The sequence below is a fragment of the Scleropages formosus genome, chromosome 12, assembly GCF_900964775.1.
Source record: "Scleropages formosus chromosome 12, fSclFor1.1, whole genome shotgun sequence".
NCBI classification, from domain to species: Eukaryota; Metazoa; Chordata; class Actinopteri; order Osteoglossiformes; family Osteoglossidae; genus Scleropages; species Scleropages formosus.
In genome coordinates this window covers 27,096,284-27,122,083 of record NC_041817.1, presented here as the reverse complement: position 1 = coordinate 27,122,083, position 25,800 = coordinate 27,096,284, and the positions used below count along the sequence as shown (strand labels likewise).

At 46.0% G+C, this 25,800-nt stretch overlaps 1 protein-coding gene across 1 annotated transcript; it reads right to left on the bottom strand.

Moving 5' to 3' along the window:
- Positions 1-1,124: 1,124 nt before the first annotated feature.
- aox5 (aldehyde oxidase 5) lies at positions 1,125-23,175 on the bottom strand. Its single transcript, XM_018746035.2, has 35 exons — positions 23,113-23,175; positions 20,975-21,032; positions 20,744-20,840; positions 19,998-20,106; positions 19,704-19,830; positions 19,497-19,558; positions 19,236-19,319; positions 18,978-19,058; positions 18,733-18,877; positions 18,409-18,501; positions 17,013-17,164; positions 16,354-16,447; positions 15,420-15,529; positions 15,089-15,273; positions 13,972-14,134; positions 13,558-13,647; positions 13,304-13,473; positions 13,024-13,150; positions 11,294-11,416; positions 10,497-10,593; positions 10,223-10,347; positions 9,829-9,962; positions 9,041-9,128; positions 8,870-8,956; positions 7,912-8,103; positions 7,593-7,823; positions 5,622-5,717; positions 5,258-5,386; positions 5,068-5,142; positions 4,296-4,348; positions 3,893-4,007; positions 3,739-3,804; positions 2,608-2,796; positions 1,724-1,891; positions 1,125-1,301 (listed from the first exon to the last, which is right to left on the bottom strand). Exons 1-35 carry the CDS (start codon positions 23,164-23,166, stop codon positions 1,251-1,253), a joined length of 4,020 nt encoding a protein of 1,339 aa, XP_018601551.2. The 5' UTR covers positions 23,167-23,175; the 3' UTR covers positions 1,125-1,250.
- Positions 23,176-25,800: the final 2,625 nt, after the last annotated feature.

Below are 25,800 nucleotides of genomic sequence, written 5' to 3'. Positions count from 1 at the left end.
GTTCACCGATGACAAAAATACTACTAGTTATTCTAGTGTCAGTTTTAGCCACAGAATCTTGCAGCCATTGGAATGTTCCAGAAGACACCAAAAAATTCTAGTAAGCGTCCGATCCTAAGAGGTACCAGAATATTTGGTGCTTGGAACCCGGTGCCAAAATTTGCTAATTTCAAGAATGTGGAATATTTTTAGAAAAAAAAACTGACGTGTAGTATGAACTAACACCAAAAATGTGTTTAATCTTAGCAAAACTCAATGGAAAATGCAAAAAAAAAAAATAAAATTTTGTTACATTGTGTCATCATTATCAGTCTGCTATATATCTAAAAACAGTAATACAGGAAGTACCATCCCCCTTGCCGAAGAATGATGCATCATACCTGTAGACCGTGCACGGCTTTTGCATACGTAGCTGGCGACCGTGTGCTGAACCTTGCCATGAATTTAAGCTGAGCTTCCATATTTTTTCAAAAAATAAAATGCACACGATGACAGGTTAAAACTGCAGTTGTAGACTGATACCACAGCTGTCCAGCCAACCGCATGAAGGGAAGTGGTTGCATGACGTGTGGTATGAGGACCATCCCCCTTCCTGACCTCCTACCTCAGGACCTCCTCCATCATGGCCTGCCTGCTTTGCACCTTTTTTCTGAGATACAGAAGCAGATCCTGGCTGTATGGTTTAGGTTCTTAAGTGTTTTACCGCTGTGCTGTATCTATTCTGCTTGGCGTAATGAACCAATTCTGAAAATAATGTACTATGCATTGCAATAACATATTTACATATTTTTAACCTTCTCTCTCTTTTGGTGAGTAAATTTGTCTGTGGGAGCCTGTAAAGCTACTGTTACAACTTTCATACACTTGTAAACTTTCTCAAGTCTTACAGTGATTAATGAACGTAAAAAACATTCTTTGCGTAAAGTGCTGCTTTTCATTTCTCCTGAACGAATCCTTAAGCTCGGAATCTCCCATCCATCCTTTATAACATAGAGATATAAAAGATTTATGTAACAGTATAAGAGTACATAGAAATATGACCATGTGCATGGAAAGCAAAGAATTTTTTTTAATTCCTATTATTTTAGGACACATTAAGAAAGAGTAAACACGAGACTTGTACTTTTTTAAAGGAATATTGCAACACCAGTTTGGCTCGACTAATTCAAATAACTTTTGTCCAATTCAAATAAAGATAACACGTCCCGTGGTGTCCTCTACGGCGTCACTCTCTGACATCCATCCTGGATCTACACATTTATGGCCCATGGTGTAAATGATCCTGGTTCTGGACATGGTACCTAAGCAAATGACAAAGTCGTTAGATATTATTCAAAGTGGAGAATGTAGTTTTGAATGCAAAGCCACAGACCAGATACCTACAATCAGTCAGATGGGAAGAAAATAAAGCTCCATGGTTGGTGTTTAATCAACCTTAAATATAAATCTTCAACATATACTGTTACAGAGGAAAAATGTCAAAGTCACATGTCTTAACACGTGTTAGAATGAGCACCGGAGGGAAGGAATATCTCCGAATGAGAATTAACTGATATAACTCTACAGGACTGTATAGGACCTATGAAGTCTTTTTGTTTTTCTCCAGAGTTCTGATGGGTGATGGGTTACTATGGTGACCACCGCAGCAGTTGGATTCCCTGAACCTGGAAAAGGTCTACACGGGCTGCTGTGACCCTTGGAAAGAGCTGCTGGTGAAACATACCATCTCTGTGAACCGATCCACACACGCCATGCGGATCTTCTCCACGGTGGCCGGGGAGCTGAGGGCGAAGCGGCCGTTCAGGCCACTCTCCCTGCGGGCGGCTGCGATGGCCTCCTTGATGGCGAAGAACAAGGTGCAGCCGAAGAACACCGGGGGCTCGCCGATACCCTGCAGTTGAAGATCTCAATTAGCATTCACCCCCGTCCACTCACTCAAAGAAACTCTGGTTTTTATGTCATGTTTGCAGCGATAAAATTACATCCATTGAAAGCTCTGAAACACTGAAAAAAAAATAATTGCCGTCTTAATTCGTGCAGCATAATAATGTGTAAAGACTGGATCGTGATGCGATGGATTTTCAAAGACACAAACGTTGATAGTTTATTTACAGTCTTTATTTTCAGTAGCATTTTCTGCACTTATGCAGAGCAAAAACAACATATGTTGACCCTCCACGCCAACAGATGGTCACAGAGCACTGAAACACTACAGGAGTGTGGGACCACCTTAATTCATCTCTATTCCACAGTGTTTAACAGCCTGTGTTCGTGTTCCTAAGTGTCAGTAATTAAAAACAAGGTGAGGATCATTGCACATTTTTATGGGATTCTTTGTCAACAATTGGGACTAAGCAGCACTTTGTGGAGAGCACAGAATATTTTCTTTAATCACAACAGCTATATCTGAGGTTTTTACCAAATTCACCTAGCAAATAAACTGAGGGATGTCTGTATTACTAAGATTTTGTCCATTGTTGCTTAGTGTTAAAAGTGGCTTTTGAGTTAAAAAAAAAATTATGAACCAGCTTTCCAGCCCTGGTGGTGTTCATGAGGCGAGGAGCCTGACTATACGGTCAATGTGATTCGTAGCTGAAACACACTTGCCTTGGAGGAGTAAATGGCGTTTGGATTCTGGGAGTCGGCCAGCAGGTGAACATTGAGCTGAGGTGGAATGTCGCACAGCGCTGGAATTTTGTACTGGTTTGGCCCTCTGGTCCTCAGGGCTCCGTCCGGGGAGAACTGCAGCTCCTCGATGGTGTACAGACCGAGACCCTGCACGAAGCCCCCCTCCACCTGCCATCGGGACACTCCTGCTGAACCACCTGCTTTTAATGTCACCCTCAAAGAGATAACTTGGAAGGAAGCCTGCAGCGACTGTCCTCTTTCACGTACATCCATTACACCACTGCAGCGGCAGGTAAATGAGGACATTTGCATTTATTTCTGCATGACAAGACCCTTTGCCTAGAGCAAATGCCAAGTACCCTGGTATTTCCCCCATTTAAACGCAGTTTCCCTTCCACAGTTAACACCTGCACACGCAATTCCATGAGTGGCTACTCAAAATGATTTCACACCAACTCATTTTGTTTTAGTTATCATATTAAATAATATAGGGACTGAATATTGACTTCAAATGCTAAATATACAACCATGTACAGTACCGGTCAAAAATTTGAGTACACTGGCTACAAACTATTTTTGTTTTATAACAGACACAGTTTTATGTCTAGGTGATTAAATTGAGTTGCCCTTCACAGTCCTTTATCTCCAGATATTCTTATGCAACTTTGAAGTGTGTTTTGTGTCTGTATCTTGCTGATTATTCAAGGGCTGTCCAATTGGTCGCAAACCCTGATGGAGTGGTGTGCTTTTGAAGAAAGCTGTGCCAGTTGACATCGTCATGGATTTGGTAAAGGTTGCCAGCTGTGTGACTGGCAAAGCAGCCCCACAACATGACACTGCCGCCACCATGCCTGACAGTGGGAACCACACAGGCATAACTCTTACACTCATCCTCTCTATGTCTTAAAAATACTCAGTGGTTGGACCCAAATTTCACATACTGTCTGACCAATCCATAAAACCAACTTCCACTCCTCAGAAGCCCTGTTTCTGTGTTTTTTTGCTGAGTAACATCTGGTTTCAAGCAGGCATACTTAGACTTTTGACTGGTATTGTACATAAAGGATCTTGTAGTTTTTTTGCGCAGGCTTAGCAGCAAACACAACGCACCTGGCCCACGTCAAGAGCTGGGTTGAGGCTTTTCCCGACATCCATAACGATATCTGTCCTTATGTTCTGCAACATGAAGAGCACATGCAACTGATGGTTGAGTCCAGCATGAAATCTGGGAAGGCCTTTTCCATCATGCTGACCAGCACCATACCTTGTGATCTCCTGTCAGACAGTCAATCTCCACTTCAGAGCAGCAGGCGCCAAAAGTAAAGTAGTAGTAGGCTGCCCCCTCGCTTTTCTCCCAGTCAACACTGGTGTGTGGGCCCCTAAGTCACAGCATTACTTCTGTTATCTTTTATCCAAAGTGTATTACAGTGTTAACTACTTACACTGATTTGCCCATTTATACAGTAGGGCAATTTTATTGTTTATTTAAATTCACAGGAAATACCTTTCTCAAGGGTACAGCGGGAGGAGGGATTCAACCCAACCACCACACTTGTTACTGTCCCACAATTAATGTGTTGATTCTAACCTCTTTAAATGATTTAAGGGTTTTTCTACCTCACACACCTTACATGAATACATTACTGTACTGTAACAGATTTACTTACATGAAGAACCCAGTTGCTGATAAACTGATTTTTTGACAATAAGCCTCTACAATCTGTAGAAAAACAGAAATAGTTCCAGCATTAAGCTTTTAATATGTTTACCTTGTTTTTTTTTTTCAAAGGCTGGTTGGCCATTCTGAGGAAATACTGAAGTAAGCAGATCTTACACTCCTTTATGCTTGCAGTTATTATTGGTGTTAACAACAACAACAACAACAATAATAATAATAATAATATTATCATCATCATAATCCATTACTTGTCTTGATGAGGGTAGTGGGTGTCTGGAGCCACATATCCCAGAATCATAGCACAAGGCTGAGGAGGGGTACACCCTGGATAAGATTCCAGTCCATCGCAGCGTATATTATTATTATTATTATCATCCTTCATCCAAGCTAGACTTACAAGGCTAGACACACTGCACTAAGTTACTTACTTACAGTTATATTCCCATCCATATAGCACAGCACTCAATACATACACACTATGGGCAATTTAAAGTCATCCTTCCACCTGAAACACTTGTCTTTGGACTGAGGGAGGAAACCAGAGCACCTGGTGGAAACTCACGCAAACTTAAGGAGAACATGCAAACTCCACAGAGACTGAGGTGGATCTGAACACTCATTTGAGCCCAGGAACTGTGAGGCGCCAGTGCTACCCACTGTGCCTCTTATTCTTTATCTTAAGGCCTCTTGAAGATGACTCTAGGAAGGTATTATGTAACCACACCCCTACTGGTGCACTGTGGCTGTGCCTCTGTTATTACCCATTGAGACCAGGTCCACTTGGGGTAGGCCTTCATGACTGGCTCCAGGCGCTTCATTAGTTTCTCACAGGCATCCTGGAAGTCAGGGGTCCCCGTTATCACATCTTAAAGAAACACCACTGGACTCGAGCAGATGTATGTTCTCACACACGCTTCTCCACATTCCGTAAACGATTCACGACGGTCCCACCTTGACGGCCATGCCCACAGCGTCTGTGCCAAAGGAGGCCGCTGATGGGGCTGCATTGGGCACATTGCCTGTACACGTTTCCTTGATGTGGATGCTGGACATAGGAACCCCTAGGATCCGGCTGGCGATCTGGAACAGGGAACCATTACACACCATGGGGGGGGGGGGGGGGGGTTCTGCTTGTCTCTCACATTCATCCACACACATACTGTATTTACACTGCAAAGCAACATAGCGAAGACGCTGGTGAAAAATGTCAATTTTTGTCAAACTATGTCAGTGGCACTTTTTTTGTTTGAATTTCGCACCCACAGTCCAGGTGGACTTGCCCTACACGATGTGTGTAAGAAGCAGCATCTCGCACCTGGACAGCCTTGGTGTTGATCCCCTGTCCCATCTCCGTTCCGCCGTGTGAGACAAGCACTGAACCGTCCTTGTAGATGTTAACCAGTGCTGCCCCCTACAGGACAGGAGGAAATATCTCCAGATTAAACAGTTACTCCATTATTACCGATACTATTTACATTAATTTATAAGACGTTTTTCTCCAAAGCGAGTTCCAATAAACTCTATGTAATGTTATTAACCCACACACCTTATTCATCAAGGTGATGCTCTCTGTCACTCACACACTATGGGTGAACCTGAACAGCATGTCTTCGGACTGTGGGAGGAAACCAGAGCACCTGGAGGAAACCCATGCTGACACAGAGAGAACATGCAAACTCCACATAGACTGAGTGGGGATCGAACCCATGTCCTCTCGCACCACCCAGGCGCTGTGAGATAGTAGCGCTACTCGCTGTGTCATCTGTACAAATGTACATTTTGTATTATCCGTGGTTATGAAAAATCAAGGTATACTGCTGTCATGGCAGGACAATGCCTGGGATTTAAACCTGCAATGTCTTAATAACAAGACTTGTTGCTCAACCATTTCCTTAGATTTAGAAGAGAATAGGTTTGTTTGGGTTCATTGGAGGTAATTTGCTATATATGGCAAATCAGTGGAAAATAGAGCAAAATATGTCATGATGTTCCTTCTGTCTTGGAAGGAACCTGAGGAACTATTACTATTAACACCTTGTTCCTCAGAGCACCTTCCAAACTAAAGCAAACAGTGCTAAAATACATTGTTTCTGTAAAAGTACAACATTTATTCAGCTGATGCTTTACAATGTTAAGTATGTACACTGATTTACCAATTTATACAGCAAGGTAATTTTCAGTGTATCAATTTAGGGTGAGGACCATGATAAAGGGTACTATACCAGGAGGTGGGATTTGGACCTGGGTCCTTTGAGTCCAGAGGAACTACTATGCTACCACTTATTTTGTAAAAATAATACTATAATTTTTTTTTTTTTTTTTTGCTCAGCCCAAAAATGACTAATTCAGTGTAAATATTACAATAGTTAGGGGGTGCGGTGGCGCTGTGGGTTGGACCACAGTCCTGCTCTTCGGTGGGTCTGGGGTTCGAGTCCCGCTTGGGGTGCCTTGCGACGGACTGGCGTCCCGTCCTGGGTGTGTCCCCTCCCCCTTCAGCCTTATGCCCTGAGTTGCCGGGTTAGGCTCTGGTTCCCCGTGACCCCGTATGGGACAAGCGGTTCTGAAAATGTGTGTGTGTGTGTGTGTGTGTGTGTGTGTGTGTGTGTGTGTGTGTGTGTGTGTGTGTGTGTGTGTGTGTGTGTGTGTTACAATAATACTACAGCAAGTAGCACTGCTGTCTCACAGCACCTGGGTGTGAGAGGACATTGGTTCCATCCCCACTCTATGTGGAGTTTGCATGTTCTCCCTGTGTCAGCATAGGTTTCCTCCTGGTGCTCTGGTTTCCTCCCACAGTCCGAAGACATGCTGTTCAGGTTCCCCCATAGTGTGTGAGTGACAGAGAGAGAGTGTTTGTGTTCCACTGATGTATGGATGAGTGACCCAGTGTAAGTAGTGTATCTAGCAGTGTAAGTTACCCTGGTGAATAAGGTGTTTAGGCTGATAACACTACATAGAATTCATTGTAAGTCGCTTTGGAGAGAAGCGTCTGCTAAATAAATACATATAAACGTACTAGTGATTTGAACCCATGACCTCTGAGTCCAAAGGTTGCAGCTTTAACCACTATGCCACCTGCTGCCCTATCAGAGTAGTGTCAGAATGCATTTACTGAGAAGTATTGTATGAATGTTAGGATGAAGAAGTTTCAAGTATGAACAGTTAGAATGACTGACTGTACTACAATAGCATAGTATTATAGTAGAGTAATTGCAGTATTTCACCCTAAGCACAGTTGCCACAGTCCCACAGCAGACCCCATTGCCATGAGGACGCCACGGAGACCCACCTGGTTGTAGAAGCCCTTGGAGAAGCCGATGCCGAACTTGAGGGGCACGGCGCAGATGCCTCGCTTCCTCCAGCGGTTGGTGGCGTTGAAGTGCTGCACTGCGAGGCGGCGGCTGCTGTAGTCCGACTTCTCCAAGCACTCGTCCCAGCAGCGCACCATGTCCCGGGGGCAGAAGGGCTGCCTGTGGTGGGTGTACGACTCTTCCTCGCTGTACATGTTTACAGCTCTCACCTGGTGAGCAGGGAGATCCACATTGCCTTGAGGTGCGAGCCCTGCGTGAGCGCTTACCACGTGGGACAGTCCCGTAAGAGGGGCTCACCTCCTCCGCGGGGAGGCCGCACTCGGCTGCCACCTCGTGCAGGATGCTCTCGATGATGGTGAGACCCTGGGGGCCGCCGAAGCCCCTGAAAGCCGTGTAGGATGGCAGGTGGGTCTTACACACGAGGCCGTGCCCACGCAGGTTTGGGATCTTGTAGCCGTTGTCCATGTGGAGCAGCGCTTTCTCCATGATCTGCAGTAGAGGGCGAAAGGTCAGCAGCGGAGAAACGATGGAGGTGCTGGTTTCATACCGAAGGGACGAATGAGAATGAATTCAATTACAGGTGGTCCTCGACTTACAACACATGACTTGTGAAAACTCAGACTTGCAGCGGTCCTCTCATTAACCTCGTTATATCATTTGTCGAGTCCCAGAAGTTGTTTGTAACGTCTACCAACATTTTGGAATTTTGGAATGAAGCCCCATCATAAATCAAGGTCTACCTGTATACTATCAGATTTAATTATATATCATTATTATATTACTAGTTACAGTTACACAAATTCTTTTAGATGATTCTTTTTTTTTCATATGGGGGCGCAGCGAGTTGGACCGGGTTCTGCTTTCCGGTGGGTCTGGGGTTCGAATCCCGCTTGGGGTGCCTTGCGACAGACTGGCATCCTGTCCTGGGTGTATCCCCCTTACGCCCTGTGTTGCCGGGTTGGGCTCCGGCTCCCCGCAACCCCGAATGGGACAAGCGGCTCAGACAATGTGATCCTTTTTTCCAGCGTTATGCTACTTTACCCATTTATACAGCATGGTCAGTTTTACTGTATCAAATCAGGCTTAGTACCTTGATTAAAGACACTACAGCAGGAGGTGGGATTCAAACCTGAGTCCTTCAAGTGTAAGGAGTAGCTGTGACCACTACGCCACCAGCTGCCCCAGGTCTGTCCTCAGTTAACAGATTTAGCTGTACTATACTGAGGGTGGTCAACCCTCTGGACAGCAAACTCACGAAGGAGGACTCGTCCAGCGTACTGCCCCCGTTGCTGTAATAAGTGATGTCTGCAGCCAGTATTGTCCCGTCGTTCATGAAGCCCACCTAAAGGGAGAGAGAAAACGTCCTGCAGCGACGTGCAGAGAACAGGCTGAAAGCTGAAACTTCTAGAAGGCAGTGCTGACGCACCTTGTACTTCCCCAGGAAAGGATGTCGGCCGCTGGTAATGAGCATGTCATCCCCACGGTCGAGAACGCACCGCACCGCCCGACCCGTCCTGTAAAGCATATGCGCTGTTACCTCGCTTCTTTTCCTTCAGTAATTTGCAAATGTTTTTAATATCAGTACAATAAATTTTAATTTTTAAATAAATAATAATTAAAAATATAATTTAATATATTGTCATATAATTTTAATAACTACTCTTTATTAGTAAACAATTATAAAACATATTTAAAAAATTATCATATATTATTAATAAATAATCTGTATTTATGTAGCACTTTTAATACAAATTTGCAGCTTAAAGTACTTTACAAAAAGAGAAAAACATCATAATAAAAATGAAAAAAGATTAAAAATGAACAACTAACAGTCAAAAATAACAATAATAAAATATTAAAAGCAGGATTTAAAAATATGCTTTGAACAAGTTTTTAAAGATACAGATAGACAAAAATGGGTCGACATGACAAAAAAGAATGACTTACTAAAAGGATAAAAATAAAATAAAATAAATAAAATTAAAAAAAGCATCACATGCGACTGGGATCCACAAGGAGGCAGTGTGTTCAGTAGTTCCAGTATACAGGATATACAGAGACAGGCTGCATATTTATAGCTCTTATTATTTAATTAGATGGGAGAGATTCTTACTCCTTATCTGCGGACTTAAAAGTTGCTCTGGAGACCCAGCATGACAATGTTTGCAATTTCTTTAAGGGATCTGCCTCCGTTTCCGCAACACAGACTCTTACTTGTACGCAGCCGTGGCGGCGATGGCCGAGAGCGAGGCGATCTTCATGACCTTTCCCCCGAACCCGCCGCCCAACCTCTTCACGTGGCACGTGATCTTGTTGGAGTCCACGCCCAGAGTGTGGCCCACCACCTCCTGGTCATGGGGGGTCGCAGAACATGATCAAACCAAGTCTGGGGTCTGTAGACCGTCAAACACCCCCGACACCGTCCTGCTGACCCAGCCTCATTAGCTATTCGAATCTGGACACTGATTCAGTCTAACTGTACTTAGGCACTTTGTCCGCATCCTTTTCCTCAGCGACAGTTTGATATTCAGTCTGATTCCCAGTCAAATTTCTTTCGCTTATCAGCCATTTAATTTTGACAGCACACCGACGCCCCCTGGGGGCTGACCTGAGTGAATGCGGCATGCTGGGTCGCCACGTACAGGTCCATCTCTCCATCCTCCCCTCTTGGTACAGCGATGAGTCCCTGGGTCTCCATGTAGAAGTGCTCCTGTCCCCCCATGTACATCTCGCCTGGTGACCATGTCGAAGGGAAGACGCTTTACATGGCTTTCCACCGCAGTCGTTCCCGTGTTCTGCATCTCAGGAAACCCCGTATGAGCGCCCTCTGGCTCTTTCCAGAAGGTACTTAGCCGTGTTAATAGACGGCGTTTCATTCCTACCCTCAAGAATACGGTCCACTTTCCCAAAGGCCTCATCCACATTTCCTCTCTCCAGTTTCCTCTTGGGGTTGAAGAAGGACTGATGCTGGATGGCCTCCTGGATCAAGGAGAAGCGACAGGGAAGAGCTGGAAGTGACATGAATGTACAGATGGATGAGTCCTTGCTGGGTTTCCAGCTGATCCCGAAAACTGCGCTACAAGTTGCGTTTGATCTGCTAAAGCATTCCCAGGCATCTCCGCTCCTCTTCTCTCTCCGCTGGCTTCCTGCAGCTGCCCAAATTGAGTCCATCACTACAGTTATGACCTGCCTGGCCATCAGCGGAAAACCTCCCTGATACCTACAGGACCCACCCAGTCTCTATACCCCAACCAGACTGTTATGCTCCTCCACCTCTAGCCACTTAACGGCCTCATTCACAAGGGTCCAAAATCCAAAGCCCCACCATGGTGGAAAGACCTCCTTCTGTCCCTCAGAGCTGCTGAATCCCTTTAAACACTCAAAACCTATCTCATTAAAACTCACTGACTATCTCCCAATCTCCTAACTGCTCCATAAACTTCTATTTGTTCCATAAACTTGTATTTGCATTTGCCAAATTAATAAATGTAAATGTATTTTGTATTGCAGAAAACACTGAAATGTTCAACAAGCTAAAGAAATTCAGTGATGTTTATGAAATATATATTCATTAGAATTTAGCATTTAGATCAAGACCACAAATGAGGGGAGTCTCAAAGTGCTCCCTGTCTGAGGCCTCACCAGAAGTGTGAACTGTGAGCAGGATGCGGGCTCTTACCTCGATGGTGAAGAATACTGGGCTGAGGTCATCGTAAGTGACGCGGACCCTCTCTGCGGCTCTCTTGGCCTGCTCTCTGCTTTCCGCCACAACTGCGCCAATAATCTGCCCCACACAGCAAACCTGCAATGGACGGAACGTACACTGGCTCCCCGTGTCACAAACGATCCAATACGCTTTTTTTTAAACATATTAACATTTTCAGGTTCATTCATTTCATTTATTTAATAAAATCCATTTGATTTAGTTAAATGCATTTTCTTCAGTTATATACTGTCTAAAAATTCTGCTTGCAGTATAACCATTGTAAGATATGCTCACCCACCATTTTGACAATAAAGAGCACAGAACAGATGTGGTGCCGCCTTTGTTCAACTCACTTCCACAGTGTTTACAGCTTGTGTCCGTGGTCATATGTATGGAATTAATTAGTCGGAAATGACGCCCACTAGGAATTTGTCAAAATATTTTGAGTTTTACTCTTAACGTATCGGGGGGGTGGTGGCACAGTGAGTTGGAACAGGTCCTGCTCTCCGGTGGGTCTGGGGTTCGAGTCCCACGTGGGGTGCCTTGCGACGGACTGGCGTCCCGTCCTGGGTGTGTCCCCTCTCCCTCCGGCCTCACGCCCTGAGTTGCCGGGTTGGGCTCCGGTTCCCCGCGACCCCGTATGGGACAAGCGGTTCAGAAGGTGTGTGTGTGTATGTGTCTTAACGTATCTTACAAAAGGTAACCTGGAAATAAAGAGAGCAATGTGTGTTTTACTGACAATTTATTCCCTCTGGATCTCCAAACAAATCAGGTGTAAGACTGGAGTGAGAACGATATCTGGCACTTAATGAAACGCTGCACTTTTCGTAACCAGCCATCGTTCATCATCCCAGATAGACCAGTGACTCATTTGAGGCCCATCAGAACCTCACCTTGCTCTTCTTCCCTTTCTCCTGAGACCAAGCAGATCATCTCCCCAGTGAGCACTTTCAGCGTGACTCTGACTGAGGACAGATTGCCTTGCCGTATCCTTTATTCTCACGCCGATGAATTCGGTTTCCCACAGTTACCTGCTGCCTCTACTAAGCCAGTGGCATTTCTATGGGGAATCATTAAACACTGACTTTGTTTCCACACTCGTGTCCCATGCAGCCAAACTGATTTTTTTTTTCTTTCAATTTCAGTACATATTTGTGAATTTATGACAGAAAAAAGAAATACTACAAATATTTTTTATAAATATAGACACAAACACAAGTTAGCCTGTGTGGGTGGCACAGTGTATAGCAGTGGGGCCTCACAGCTTTTGAGCTGTGGGTTTGAATCTGGCTCTGTCTGTGTGGGTTTGCTCCAGGTGCTCTGGTTTCCTCTCACAGCCCAAAAGTATGTGTTGTAGGTGAACTGGTGACTCTAAATTGCCCTTAGTGTGTGACTGTGAGCGAATAAGTGTGTGTGACTGTGTTGCAATGGACTGGCGCCCCGCCCATGGAGTACCCTGCCTCACATCCTATCCTTCCACAATAGGCTCTGGACCTCTGCAACCCTGACTTGGATAAGTGGTTATTGATGGTGAATAATTTTGTACTCTCATTTTCCTGGAAGGTTCCCTCACAGTGCTTACCGTAGTAAACAGGAAGCATGTGGTGCGTGGCTGCTCCTATGAGTGCCCTGGTTTCCTCCCACAGTCCAAAGTCAGCTGATGTGTACGTGTTCTGGGTTTTACATGCTCATGTGTCCCCTACCTCCTCCTCTGCAAAGAGCTCCTCAGTGTTGTTGAACCACAGTCTGCGGTTCTGACCCGGCACGTCCCGCGCTGACAGGAACGTGACCGCACCAGGGACCCGTAGCGCTTCGGAGAAGTCCATGGAGCTGCAGAAGCAAACGTACGACACGGCGGAGCTGGTGGAGACCGACAGGCAGGTCTGCGTGTGGCTGCACACCTGTTTCCTTTGAGTGCTCGCTGTGTGGGGATGTGTGTCACGTGTGTGTCTTCACACATGGAAACCAGAGCGCCCCACTCACATGATCTTGGCGTGAGCTCTGGTGCTCGTCACCATGAACACGAAGAGCTCCCCGCTGACGGCCGGCAGGTCGTCGTAGTACTTGGCCTCCCCCGTGGCCTGCTGGAAGGCGGCTATGTGCACCCTGGGACGCCCCACAGGGTCCTTAGAGGACTGGATCTCAGACACCATCTGGATATGGGAGGGGTGAAGGATGGTCAGTAAATAACTTCTGGAGCAGTGCTTGTGTGTGCAAGTGCTTCAAGGTAAACGCACCTGGAAGGTCTGATGACCTTGTGGCACCTCATTCTTGAAGGGCTTCAGGGCGCTCAGGTACTCGAGGGGGAGGTCAGCAACACCCACACCCTGCAGGACAGCACCAAAGTCACGGTCACATCACTGAGGTGTAACGCGTTTAACGCTCTAGCGTCTCTTATTTGTCAGTAGCGACATCTTGGAATCTGGTTCTGCAGCTTTTTGGTTGTTTAGAAGATACTTTCCTCTAAAATGACTCTTCACAATGAACATACAACTGTTTCTCCATGAGCCAGACTATCTGTGCATTTTCTTAACCACTACACCCCCTGGTGCTCATTCACATTAAACACACGTTATATTGAGCCCTCTGTGAGGTTTCTCTGGATCGCCTCTTGACTCAGGTTCGGATCTCTTTCGTTTATGGCGCCCTACCTTCTCTCTCAGCTCCTGGACGACCTGCATGTAGAACTTGAAGAAGAAGCTGAGACTCAGGATGCTGCGGAACTCCGTCTTCCCGCCGTGGGCGGTTGGAGGTAGGGCCACCTCCTCAGCCAGCAGCCTGCATGCCTCCTCCAGCAGCCCCTCGTTCCAGGACCTGGGGGGGACAAGAGGGGCACGATCCGAGAAGCGGCGCATCACCCATTAATGCCCCGTCTGCCCACCACCAACTGTTTTATAATTCACGAGAATCTTCATTACGCACAGCAGGTAGCGCTGGTGCCTTACAGCTCCTGGGCTGCAGGGTCAAATGTGTCTGTCTGTGTGGATTTCCATGTTCTCCCCACAATCGCATTGGTTTCCTTTGCGTGCTCTGGTTCCCTCCCACAGTCCAAAGACATGTTTCAGGTGCATTTGTGACCCTAAGTTGCCCTTAGTGTGTGTGAGGGAATGAGGGTATGTTTTTGCCCTATGATGGACTGGTGTACCATACAGAACGTACCGTGACTCACACCCTTTATTTCCAAGATAGACTCTGGACCCTCGTGGACCTGTGTTGGGCCAAAGGTTTTGGATAATAGATGGTGGCTTTATGACACATCCATGGCACAGCGGGTTGGGCCGGGTCCTGCTCTCTGGTGGGTCTGGGGTTCGAGTCCTGCATGGGATGCCTTGCGACGGACTGGTGTCCCGTCTTGGGTGTGTCCCCTCCCCCTCCAGCCCTATGCCCTGTGTTGCCGGGTTAGGCTCCAGTTCGCCGCAACCCCGCTCGGGACAAGCGGCTTCAGCCAATGTGTGTGTGAGCGTGTGTGTGCGCACACTGAAGAGAGTCAGACAGAGTCCAACCCCCAGCAGTTAGTAGAACCCCACTTCCTGGATGCTGCAGAACAAGTCCTCCATCACAGCTGCTGTGCATCATCTCAGTGGGGTAAAAACACATGCAGACACACACTGAGCTGGAAATTAAATGAAGCCATTACAGCTTACACCATACCGTGTTCCAGCACCGCCTCTTCTCTGACTGGAGCATTTCTGATTGACCTTTGTGTGTGTGTGTGTGTGTGTGTGTGTGTGTGTGTCCTCCAGCATTCAGCTGTGACTGTATACATACATGCCAACCAGGCCTTCACATGTGCGCTTGACCCTGAGCAGTGTGGGTCCCATCCCGCCATAGAAGATGCTCAGGGACTGGACCGTGTCCGTGCCCTCCTTGAAGACCACCTTCATGCCAGCGTTGACGATGGAGAAGGCAAACTCGCGGCGCTGGGCCTGGCGGAACGCCGACACAAACTCCCACTGTGGAAACGGAGCAGTGGTGTTGCCGTGAGCGACTTGGAACCTTCTCTTTTTGGAGGCAAGAATCAAAGCGTGGGGCAGTGCAGGTGTCACGGACGTGGCAACACCGGTGTGGGTAAAGTAGAAACAAAAGAACAAGCCGTCACCGGTTGGGACCGAGGGATGTGAAGAGACAGGAGGACTTCATCTGCTCTAAGATGGGTTCTCCCAAAACCGGCAAAAAACTTCTCATTGAGGGGGACCTCTCTGGTGCCACCTGCAAACGGTGAAAATGGAAGTTTATGAGTCAATTTATAAGAAGCTACAGCCACAGAGAACTGCCAGTAAAGTGGATGTAGTGAAAGGCGATGCAAACACACGGCTCCTGATGGAACTCAACCCTCAACACTCCGCTAACCTCTTGCAATACACGGCTAAGCTAATCGCTAATCGTTAGTTGCTAATTGCTCTGTTGTCCACCCCACACTACTTAGCTGTCGGAATTGATCTTTGTCACGCAATTCCAGGTACTTCGGAGTGTCAGTAATGAGGCACAAATAAGCTTTAAAAGGTTTTTTATTATAGTTCTGCAGAAATCTCAGCGGATGTCACCCATTGCGGATGACCACCTGACTGCAGTCTCTCCATCGTTCTTATACAACCACAATCGTTATCTGCTTGCGCCCACAAAACAGGCCATCCAAGGTCTCCTAAACAGAAGTGCTTGGCATTCCAGAAATTTCCAGAGCAGACAAAGGAAAAGGAAGGCACCAGGGATAATGGAAGGTGTAAAATTAACACATAACTGGGTAAAAAGAAAAGATAAGACTGATACCATATGGTGAGTAATATAATCAAGTATAAGTAAAGAATAAAATGAAATCATAAAAATGTAACATAGACTGAATAACAACAACATTGTGGAAAAGGAAGGTACGATCCAAACACAGCTAAGCCAACTGCTAACTGCGAACCACTCCATTGCCCTCCAGCTCAGCAAATGGAACCACATCAGCACTGCTCGTACCCCATGAGTTAGGGTCAATGCGGTTGGGAACTTTGTGGACGACGTGGTTATTCTTATAGTTTGATGAGGAGTACCTTTAGAGACGAGCTGGAGGGTGCAGTCGGCCGCTGCCAGGATGCAGCTGAGGTCATACTTGGGGTCGGCGCTCAAGATGTTTCCCCCGACGGTCTATTGAAGGCAACAAGAGAAAATCGACAACTTGCTGCACTAAAAGGGTCACAATGATTATTTAATAAGGCTCGTTTGGCTCCAAACCTACTGAAAATTGTTAATGTCCTTTTTCAAAGATCAACCAGCAAACATTCGGCCAGCTGTCCTCAGTCAAGCTATTTCCGGATGGTTCTCGCTCTGTAGACCCAGCACTGTTTGTGCCTGACAGTTTAGGACATTCTTCATTCCTCGTTGATCAGGTCATTTGCATTTATTAATTTATCTGACGCTTTCCTCCAAGGCAACTTAGTATGAGGGGTTTGTACACAAAGCTCCTTACACTGATTTACCCATATATATAGCACGGTATTTTTTTATCAATTCAGGGTAAATACTTTTATCAAGGCCAAGGACGTGGGATTCAAACCAAGCCCCTTTGTTTAAAAAGCTCTAACTGCTACATGCCTGACTGCCCTGATCCTGTGATCATTGTGCCTTCTGAAGTCTTTGTATGTCTGTTTATTCACGTTATTATCATTTTATAAACCGCGGAGCATTTGAGCCTTTGAGGCCCACGACTCACCGCCATGTTGCGGATCTGCTTGCCGGCCAGGCAGCGGAGGGTGTTTAGCAAGGCCTGGAAAACCCGACTCTCCTCTGGGTCCAGTCGTCCCACAGCCCCCTGCAGCTCCTCCTTCACCTCGGACAGGCTGCACGCAGACCCAAACGTCACACCTGCAATGGCCCACAATGCACCGGTGCCAGTGGGGTCAGTGACACGTTCACGGCAGAAACCTGGACTGGATCTCCTACAAAGTCTTCATAAAACAGATCCTTTGAAAACATCAGTAAATCTACAAATGCTTTCAAACCTCAAGTTTCAATGTTTGCTCATCCATATCGTCTTTAATGACTTATTGCAGCTAAAGTCCATGTCACTAGATGGGGAAGTAATGTGCAATATTAATATTTACCTGACACTTTTTCCAAGGTCACTTACAGTGTTAGCTTTGTACACTGTACCACTTACACTGATTTGCCCATTTATACCATTTATGACAAGCTATTTTTACTGTATTAATTCAAACTAAGTAAGTAAGTAAGTTTGATCAAGGTACTATAGACGGAGGAGAGACTCAAACCCTGATCCTCTGAGTGCTTGTGAAAGACTTACGAAATACACCACCTATATATTATAACTGAAACATATATCATTTTATATGTCATGCAGTGGCGCAGTGGGTTGGACCGCAGTCCTGCTCTTCGGTGGGTCTGGGGTTCAAGTCCCGCTTGGGGTGCCTTGCGGCGGACTGGCGTCCCGTCCTGGGTGTGTCCCCTTCCCCCTCTGGCCTTACGCCCTGTGTTGCCGGGTAGGCTCCGGTTCCCCGTGACCCCGTAAGGGACAAGCGGTTCTGAAAATGTGTGTGTGTGTGTGTGTGTGTGTGTGTGTGTGTGTGTGTGTGTGTGTGTGTGTGTGAAATCCTTTTCTATTACGGTAAACCACTTTGATCAAGCGTGGTACGTAAGAGAAAGAGCTGATTATGTGTTATGCAATAGGTACACGAACTGCCCTAAGACATGTTCCACACACGTTCTGGGCAAAACACAACATTGCTGGAGACGAGAAGCGGGACTGTGGCGACGGCTGGATCGGCTCAGGCATGCCGGGCCTGAGAGTGTGTGCCTGTGTGTTGCCGCTATGTGCGGCCCTTTGCTGTCCCACAGAGAAATGAGAGAATACACACTTGCACATCTATGGGAAAATACACTCACTGATCACAGGAGAAGATATATGGGAGGCCAGACTATTCTTCACTGGTAATCTGCAGTGGACTTGGAAATAATCAATTGGTTGTGGTGTGTGATCAGTTGGAGGGTGTTTCAAGGTTTATTTAAGCTGAATTAAAGGTTTATTAAAGGCGAATTATCTTATATATTGGGTTGTTCTAACTAAATAATAGTAGTGAGGTCAAATTCACCTTTCTTGCCCCAGCTGACTGTGTGCAGCTCCATAACGCTTCCGGGGGAGATGATCAGTGGGTGGACGTCTCCTTTAAACATCATATTAGGTCCTGCGGAGATGAGTATGAACACAGCTAGAAATGAGCAGGAGCCCAGCAAATCCCAGTGAAAAAGGTGAGTCCACCTGGGCACCCTGGGTAACACCCGTATGGGACGAACTGGACAGAAGAGAGAAGGCGAAGCAAACCACAGGTGTCCTACATCTTTAGAACATGCTGCAGAGGAGCTGGGAGGACATGTCTGTTGAAAGTCAAACTAGAGCGTGCAGTTGGTTTACTCACCGACATTCGTGTTTCCCACCACAAGGGGGGCATTTGGATGTGCGGCTCTGAGCTCCAAAAGGTCGGAGAGGTCAGCTGGGGAGAACCACTTGACCCTGTTGCCTTGGAAACACAGTCGACCCCCACCTCCCTTCTGGAGCATAAGCTGGAAATGCAGATGAAGAACAAGTGTTTGCACCGTTTTCTCCTGAGTTCGTACCTGTGACCACGCGGGCGCTGGCAGAAATTGCTGGAAGGTCCCTCACCATCAGCTCGGGGGGGAAGATGAGGTCTTGGGACGGGTCAAGAGGAAGGACACCGTTCATGTGGAACAACTCGCTTGAGATCTATAAGTAGTTTCAAAGGTTTCATCACTGCAGTGATCCAACACATCTGAGTCACACAACATTTTTAGGTAGGAGATGACAGCGCCGCAGTAGTGGTCCTCATCTTCCTCGTTTCGACCTCATCGATCGCGGTTCTCGGAACACCAAAGCCGCCCTGAAAGCCGAGGTCTGACTCACATCACTGCTGCCATTGCAGAGAGTCGATGGGCCCCCTCCGCAGCAGTTTTTCCCACTCTCCCCGTTCTGGCAGCACTCAGAAACCTGTCGATGAGAAACATCAGCGGGGGCTTTCAGGATCCCTCCCCCACCACTCCCCGGCTCCAGGAGCACAGCTTCTAAGGAAGCTTTAGAAGAAGCAATCAGCTGAAATTACACTGAACTGTACAGGCAGGCAGTAAAAATCATCGGTCATAAGTGTCAGGTGAAGAGAAGACTCACGCCGCAGAAGGTCTTGAACCCATCGACGATCGGCCGGTACCCAGTACAGCGACACAGGTTCCCTTAGGGGCCAGAAAAAGTGGTCACAAGTGTCCTGTTGTAGGGCAGCTTAGTGTATGAACCTGGTACTATGCAAAAATGTACTGTACTGAGAACATGATGAAATAATAATAACTTGAAATTTTGAGCGTGAACGTGAAGTGCTACCTGTCAAAGCCTCCCGGATGTCCTCAAGGCTGGGCTGCGGCTGGTTCCTCAGCAGGGTGTACATGGACATCACCATCCCTGGGGTGCAGAACCCACACTGGGACCCGTGTGCCTTCGCTATGCGTTCCTGCAGCCAGGAACACAGCGACCTTACTGGCCCCATCTCTGCAGGAGCTCGTGGGACACATGGAGGTACAGTCCGGCCACATGTTGGACCAGCTCTTTCACAGACACCAGGACGTTACATTATTTTAGGTCTATTTCAGTGGTAAGAGGGCTGAGGTGGAGTCCCACCTGCACCGGGTGCAGCTTGGTCTTGGTGCTGCCGATGCCTTCGACCGTCACCACAGCCGCCCCGTGCAGGGAGACGACGGGCAGGAGACAGGCGTTCGCTGAGCAGTGGCTGGAGTCAGGTGGAGGTGGAGTCAAGGAGTGCTGGACCCCACTGGGCACCACCAGTCCAACTGAGTGTCTCACTCAGACACATTCACACAGTTAAACGCAACACATTTATTCTTACGTTGCCCTCTGACCCAGAGACAAACCCAGAGCGCTTTTCCAAGGCACAGGTAGGACAAAAGGATGAACCAAAATATGCAGCATATTTTAGGAAACATATTAAAGTATAAATAGGGACAAGTGAAGCAACAGTGACAAGCAAACAGTGACAGAAGTGGATAGATAGATAGATAGATAGATAGATAGATAGATAGATAGATAGATAGATAATTTATGAATTATGATTATTATTTTACTATTTTATTATTATTTATGATTATTAAGTGATGGTGAAGAGGCATTAAATAAAGAACCAATTTGTCAGAGAAAAAGGCCTAACTCTAAAAAACAAAAGCAGAGATAAAAGCTAAAAATTTTTGGGGAATTTTATTTAGTCTAATTTATTTAATTCAAATATAACTTATTTCTTGGTAATTCTTCGGTGGTCATTAGTGTATTTTTTACAAGAGATACCACAGCCACCACACGACAAACATGTCGTGGGACGTTGCCATGGCGGCACCGAAGCCGTGGGTGGATACAGGACTCGGGCCGAGAGCGGATCGTAGCGGGACAGCATCACGGTACAGGCCCCGCAGCCCCCCGAGCCACAGCCGTACTTGGTCCCGGTGAGTCGCGCTGCAGACATGGAGCACAGACACGATGGAGATGGAGCGGGTTAGAACCAAGCACCTATCTGTGTGTACACACACACACACACACACACACACACACACACACACACACACACACACGGTTCAGCTGAGCAGTACCTTTTTTCCTGAGGTAGTTGAGGAGCATCTCCTCGGGGTCGGCGTTCCCCTCCGTCATCTGCAAGGCACACTGTGTTAAGACACGCTGAGCATCCAGGATGTTCCCCTGCAGCTCCTTCGAGTTACGCTGCTCAGCCAAACTGAGTTCACTTACTTTTTTTATTCTTCATCCTAATACTTTTCTCTAAAGTGACTAACAATTATTTATCCATTTCTACAGCTGGGTAATTTTTACTATCAGTTTCTTTTCAGTCGCTCAAGGGTACTAGAGCAGGAGGCAGGATTCAAACCCAGATCATTGGATTGCAAGGAAAGGGCTGTAACCACAGACACCTGCTGGCCTATATGTGTCACCTGTAATTATTGTGCCTTCCCAATTCCATGTGTCACTTGGTCTTTAGTCACTCGGGGGGGCAGTGCTGTGTCTAACATCAGTTTATGCAATGTGCTTCTACAAGAAGCTTGGAATAATTAGGCAGATGGCGAACGTGAGCAAAATCATAACCCAGAGATGAATTAAAGAACGTAATCATACTCTCAGGAAAGTTTTTACACCCTCCTTTCTTGCTCATGATCGATGCCAACAGTAAAAGCGGCACGTGATCACATAACTGCAGATCACAGCCCAGCACATTATAGCATGAACTTAAAAGGTTCTTGTAACACACATGGGCAAGAAAGAGCACATGACTGGCGCCGGCGTGCAGGAAGGGAAGTGACACAATGCAGCCTTTATTGCGAGGTCAGGAGGCTTCAGACGCGAGAGAACCTTAGCGTGACATTGAGCAGGGAAGGCCTTGAATGCCGTAAGAGCAGGAGCTGTGTCCAATTGATGTGTTTCCTATGGCGGGTCGGGACCCTTGACAAATGCAGGACTGTGGAGGAAAACGAGCCTTTGGAAATCACCGCATCACTGAGTAAAACATAGTGGGGCCAGAAAGATAACAGGGGTCACGGGATCTCTGGAGTACAAGTACATGGGAGGGTTGAGAGTCTGCATTGTTAGGCTTTAACAGTCACTGTTTCCAGTCGTCATCACCATCATCATTATTATGCATTCATTCATCTGACATTTTTCTCCAGTGGGACTTACAGTGTGAGATTAGTACACTAAGCTACTTTACCCCTTTATTCAGCAGGGTCATTTTCACTGTATCAAACAAGGGTAGGTACTTTGATCATGGATACTGAGGCATCACTGAGGAGATTCAAACCCAGGTCCCTCAGTTGCAAGCCTTTGTCTCCATCTCTATGCCACCCGCTGCCCTGTGATGTGTCAGTAGAGACCACGAGAGAACAGTATGTTTTTAAACTAAATTACATCTTATTTCGCAGCACATGTAAATCAGCTGAAAACGATGAAAGATTTTCTGGACCGGAAAGATGCTGAAGAAAAGAGGGACCGTGATAAATATTACATCAGTTCTACAGGAGTGAATAACAATGCACTTGTTATTAATCTCTTCTTATTTTTTTCACTGACTGAAACCAGATGTTTTAAGAATAGATATTAAGAAAAACAAAAGCATGTGAGAGGATTAGTCCAACGGTATTAGTCCAAAATACTGACATATAACCCACAGCATAGTACATATTAATATTTTGTGTTATATGGGAAGCATCCAAAGCAAGATTTAACTTGTGGGCCAACAGTGATTCTCTTAATTTCATCTATTTTTTGAATTTGTTACAATGAAAAACACAGAGTGCCTGAACCATTAAAATGGTGTGTGTGTGTGTCATTCACTCAATCCCCTGTAAAACCGCCGAGAAGAAAAGTCTGTGCTTCTGTTTCATGATTAAATTAATCTAATAAATTGCATGATACTTACAAAAAAAAAATCACATTAGTTATTCAAACAGAAGGCAAAGCAGGTGCTTGTCACCTCACTAAACATATTGTGTATAATTGACCAAAAGATACTGGTATGTTACACGTTGGAATATTTAAGCAATAACTGCGATGCTGATATTGAAAATATTATTTCCTGCAGCATACTAGTCTCTCAACCTGTAATTCAAAGAGTATCACTCAGTATGTAATTCCAAAAGATACTTAAAAATTGATTCCATTAAGCCATACCAAATTTAGCTGTGAGTTGTCACGTACAGCATGACCATTATAAATAAAACCTCACCTTTTTCCCGTTGACATAGAAAACCAACTCAGTGTGTCTGACGTTGTTGGACATAGTGGTGTTCCGACCGACTGCAGTCCTGGGGTCTGGAGATCTTCTGCCACCGAACTACAGTCGTGAAGAAGTGTGAACCAACACCAGAAATGGCCTGTTATTAAGTATGAAGAGTGTGAAAATTGGTTATTCCATATTAATCAAAGGAATGCATAATAACAGGCGGGTTAGTACCCTTCCACCCTGAAAGGTGTTGGCTCAAGTCCCACGAGGGGTCCTGCAGCAAAACACGTAACCTGAATGGCTGCTGTACAAATAGGCGAAATGACAATCTGCTAAGCAACATCAAACAGTTGGGTCTTGTGTAACAAGCTGTGAAGTGGTGCTTTGACCCAACAAGCTATGGGGGTATTACCAAAAATACTGTAATCCTATTTCAGAGTTGAAAAAAGAGAAGAATGGGATTGGTACTGTGGAGCAGAAAGCCTCATGTGTTCAGCTGGAAGATCAGATGTTAATGTGATCTATGTTTCAAACAGGAGCCAGACGTTCTTAACCTTTCCATCCCTTAAAATTCTGATGAGAGCTGAAGACCCCTCATATAAAAATACACACACACACACATTTTCAGAACCGCTTGTCCCATAGGGGGTTGCGGGGAACCGGAGCTTACCCGGCAACACAGGGCGTAAGGCCAGAGGGGGAGGGGACACACCCAGGACAGGACGCCGGTCTGTCGCAAGGCACCCCAAGCGGGACTCAAACCCCAGACCCACTGGAGAGCAGGACTGTGGTCCAACCCACTGCGCCACCGCACCCCCCATATAAAAATATCCAAGAATAAATTCAAAGAAAACATTTTACTCAGTTTATGGCACTGAAAGTTGATTTGCTTCCATACAATTATCCCACACGTAGTAACAGCATGTCGTATTTTAACTCTTAGTTAGAAAAGGAGATATTTCAGAACAGTCCTGCACCCAGAGGTAAGAACAGCATCTTTAAGGTGCTGTTAAAGCCTGGAATAAGGTGGATTATGAGACATACAGGGCAATACCTGCCATCCGATCATTCCCTCGAGCGATAAAAACATAAACACCAGGCAGAAACAGTGCATCACTCAAGAAGTTTTAGTCCACTTCTTCCCTCTCCCAATAGGCATTTGGTCAGGAAATGACCCTCCATGTTTCTTAGCTCTTCTGCAGCAGTTCCCTGCCCAGTTCCTCCCAAGGAAGTGTCAGCCAGGTGTAACTCTACCCTGGTTCTCCTCATCCGCAGATAGAAGTCTCATTAACTACTTTCATGCACAGGCTGGGCTTTGATCATAAAACAAATGCATCAGTTGTCTGCTTCTGGCACTCTGGACATGGGTACGAATGAAGTATAGGCTCAATTTCATAATATCGTGGTGCACAGTGCCGTGGGTTGGGATGGAGCGAAGAGAGACGCAGACGAAGCATTCATCATATTCATCATGAACGATTTATTTGACACATGAGAACCTCCTTTCCTATGCATACAACCAGCCTTCCTGGGCTGCTTAGCACCCCCCGACTCTCACACAAGACAATGCTGGAGGCACAGTCACCTCATCATTTTCCCCCCAAGTAAGTGCCTCCAGTGGTTGCACACCCACATTTAACATTGTTCCCCACAATGCAAATACCGCATTAAACAGGTTTCCCACCTGAAAGAGTAACGCGGATTGTTACAGTATCGAGACATAAGAATAACTTCTACATCCTGTGAGTTCTGCAATTTAACGGTTATATTTTCCATGGTACCTTGGCTGAAAAAAGTATTTGTATACATAATAAGCAAGAAGGAGCAAAGTTGTATGATTATTTTAATTCTGGCTGGAGTAACTTAAAATGACTATTTTCTCCATTACTGCGCAATCGCCAGGCAGGGTGGATGTGGAATACTGTACTTAAACATTACAATTTGACAATGTGTGTATGTTCGTAAAGGGAAACCATGAACAAAGAGATTTTTTCTTTAATTTAGTATGCTGAGGGAACTTGTAGCACCGACACCATACGTTACAATGTCCACAACTGCTATATAATGATATTTATTTTACATTGAAAAAGAGTATGAAACCAATGAATACTATCCACGTAAATAAAAACTCCAGTTATTTAAAGAAAGGGAACCTGACACGACTGTCAAGCTTTGTCACACAATTCCGACTTATCCAAGTTACAAGCGCTGAAACAACGAGACAGTCACCGCTACTAGTCCCGCCCCGTTCGTGACGTACAAAAGCTGTTCCACCAGTTAAAACACGCAAAGATACAGTAGTCCTGCCTCTCCAATGACGTTTCGTTGCAGTTCGACCAATGGGATAGTGTAATCGGTAGCACCACCGCCCAGTTTGTGACGTTGTCATAGCGGTTAGGACAAGGAGACACTGTAACCCACAGTAGTCCCACCCACCTTGTGATGCAGACCAAAGGTTTCGCTGAAGGTTCAGCCCTGAATATCGCAACTACTGTTCAGCCGGGGGAGTCCGTACGTTTGAAAATATTTTTTAATGAAGAAACATCTTAAATACACGGTCCGCAAGCCTTAGAAAATACATAATTTCATTTTAAAAAGTTAAAGCAAAGCCTATAATTCAGAATTAATCCTTTACTGGTGTCGTACTGACTGGTCCGTCACGCTGTCTCTCCCCCGTGGGAGTGGAATCGT

Coding starts and splice junctions, on each gene's coding strand:
- aox5 (XM_018746035.2), bottom strand. CDS start 23,166: ATGTCCAACAACGTCAGACACACTGAGTTGGTTTTCTATGTCAACGGG. Junction 19,831..19,997: donor CCAAGCTGCACCCGGTGCAG/GTGGGACTCCAC, acceptor TCCTGGCTGCAG/GAACGCATAGCGAAGGCACA. Junction 1,302..1,723: donor TGGATCGGTTCACAGAGATG/GTATGTTTCACC, acceptor TCATTTGCTTAG/GTACCATGTCCAGAACCAGG.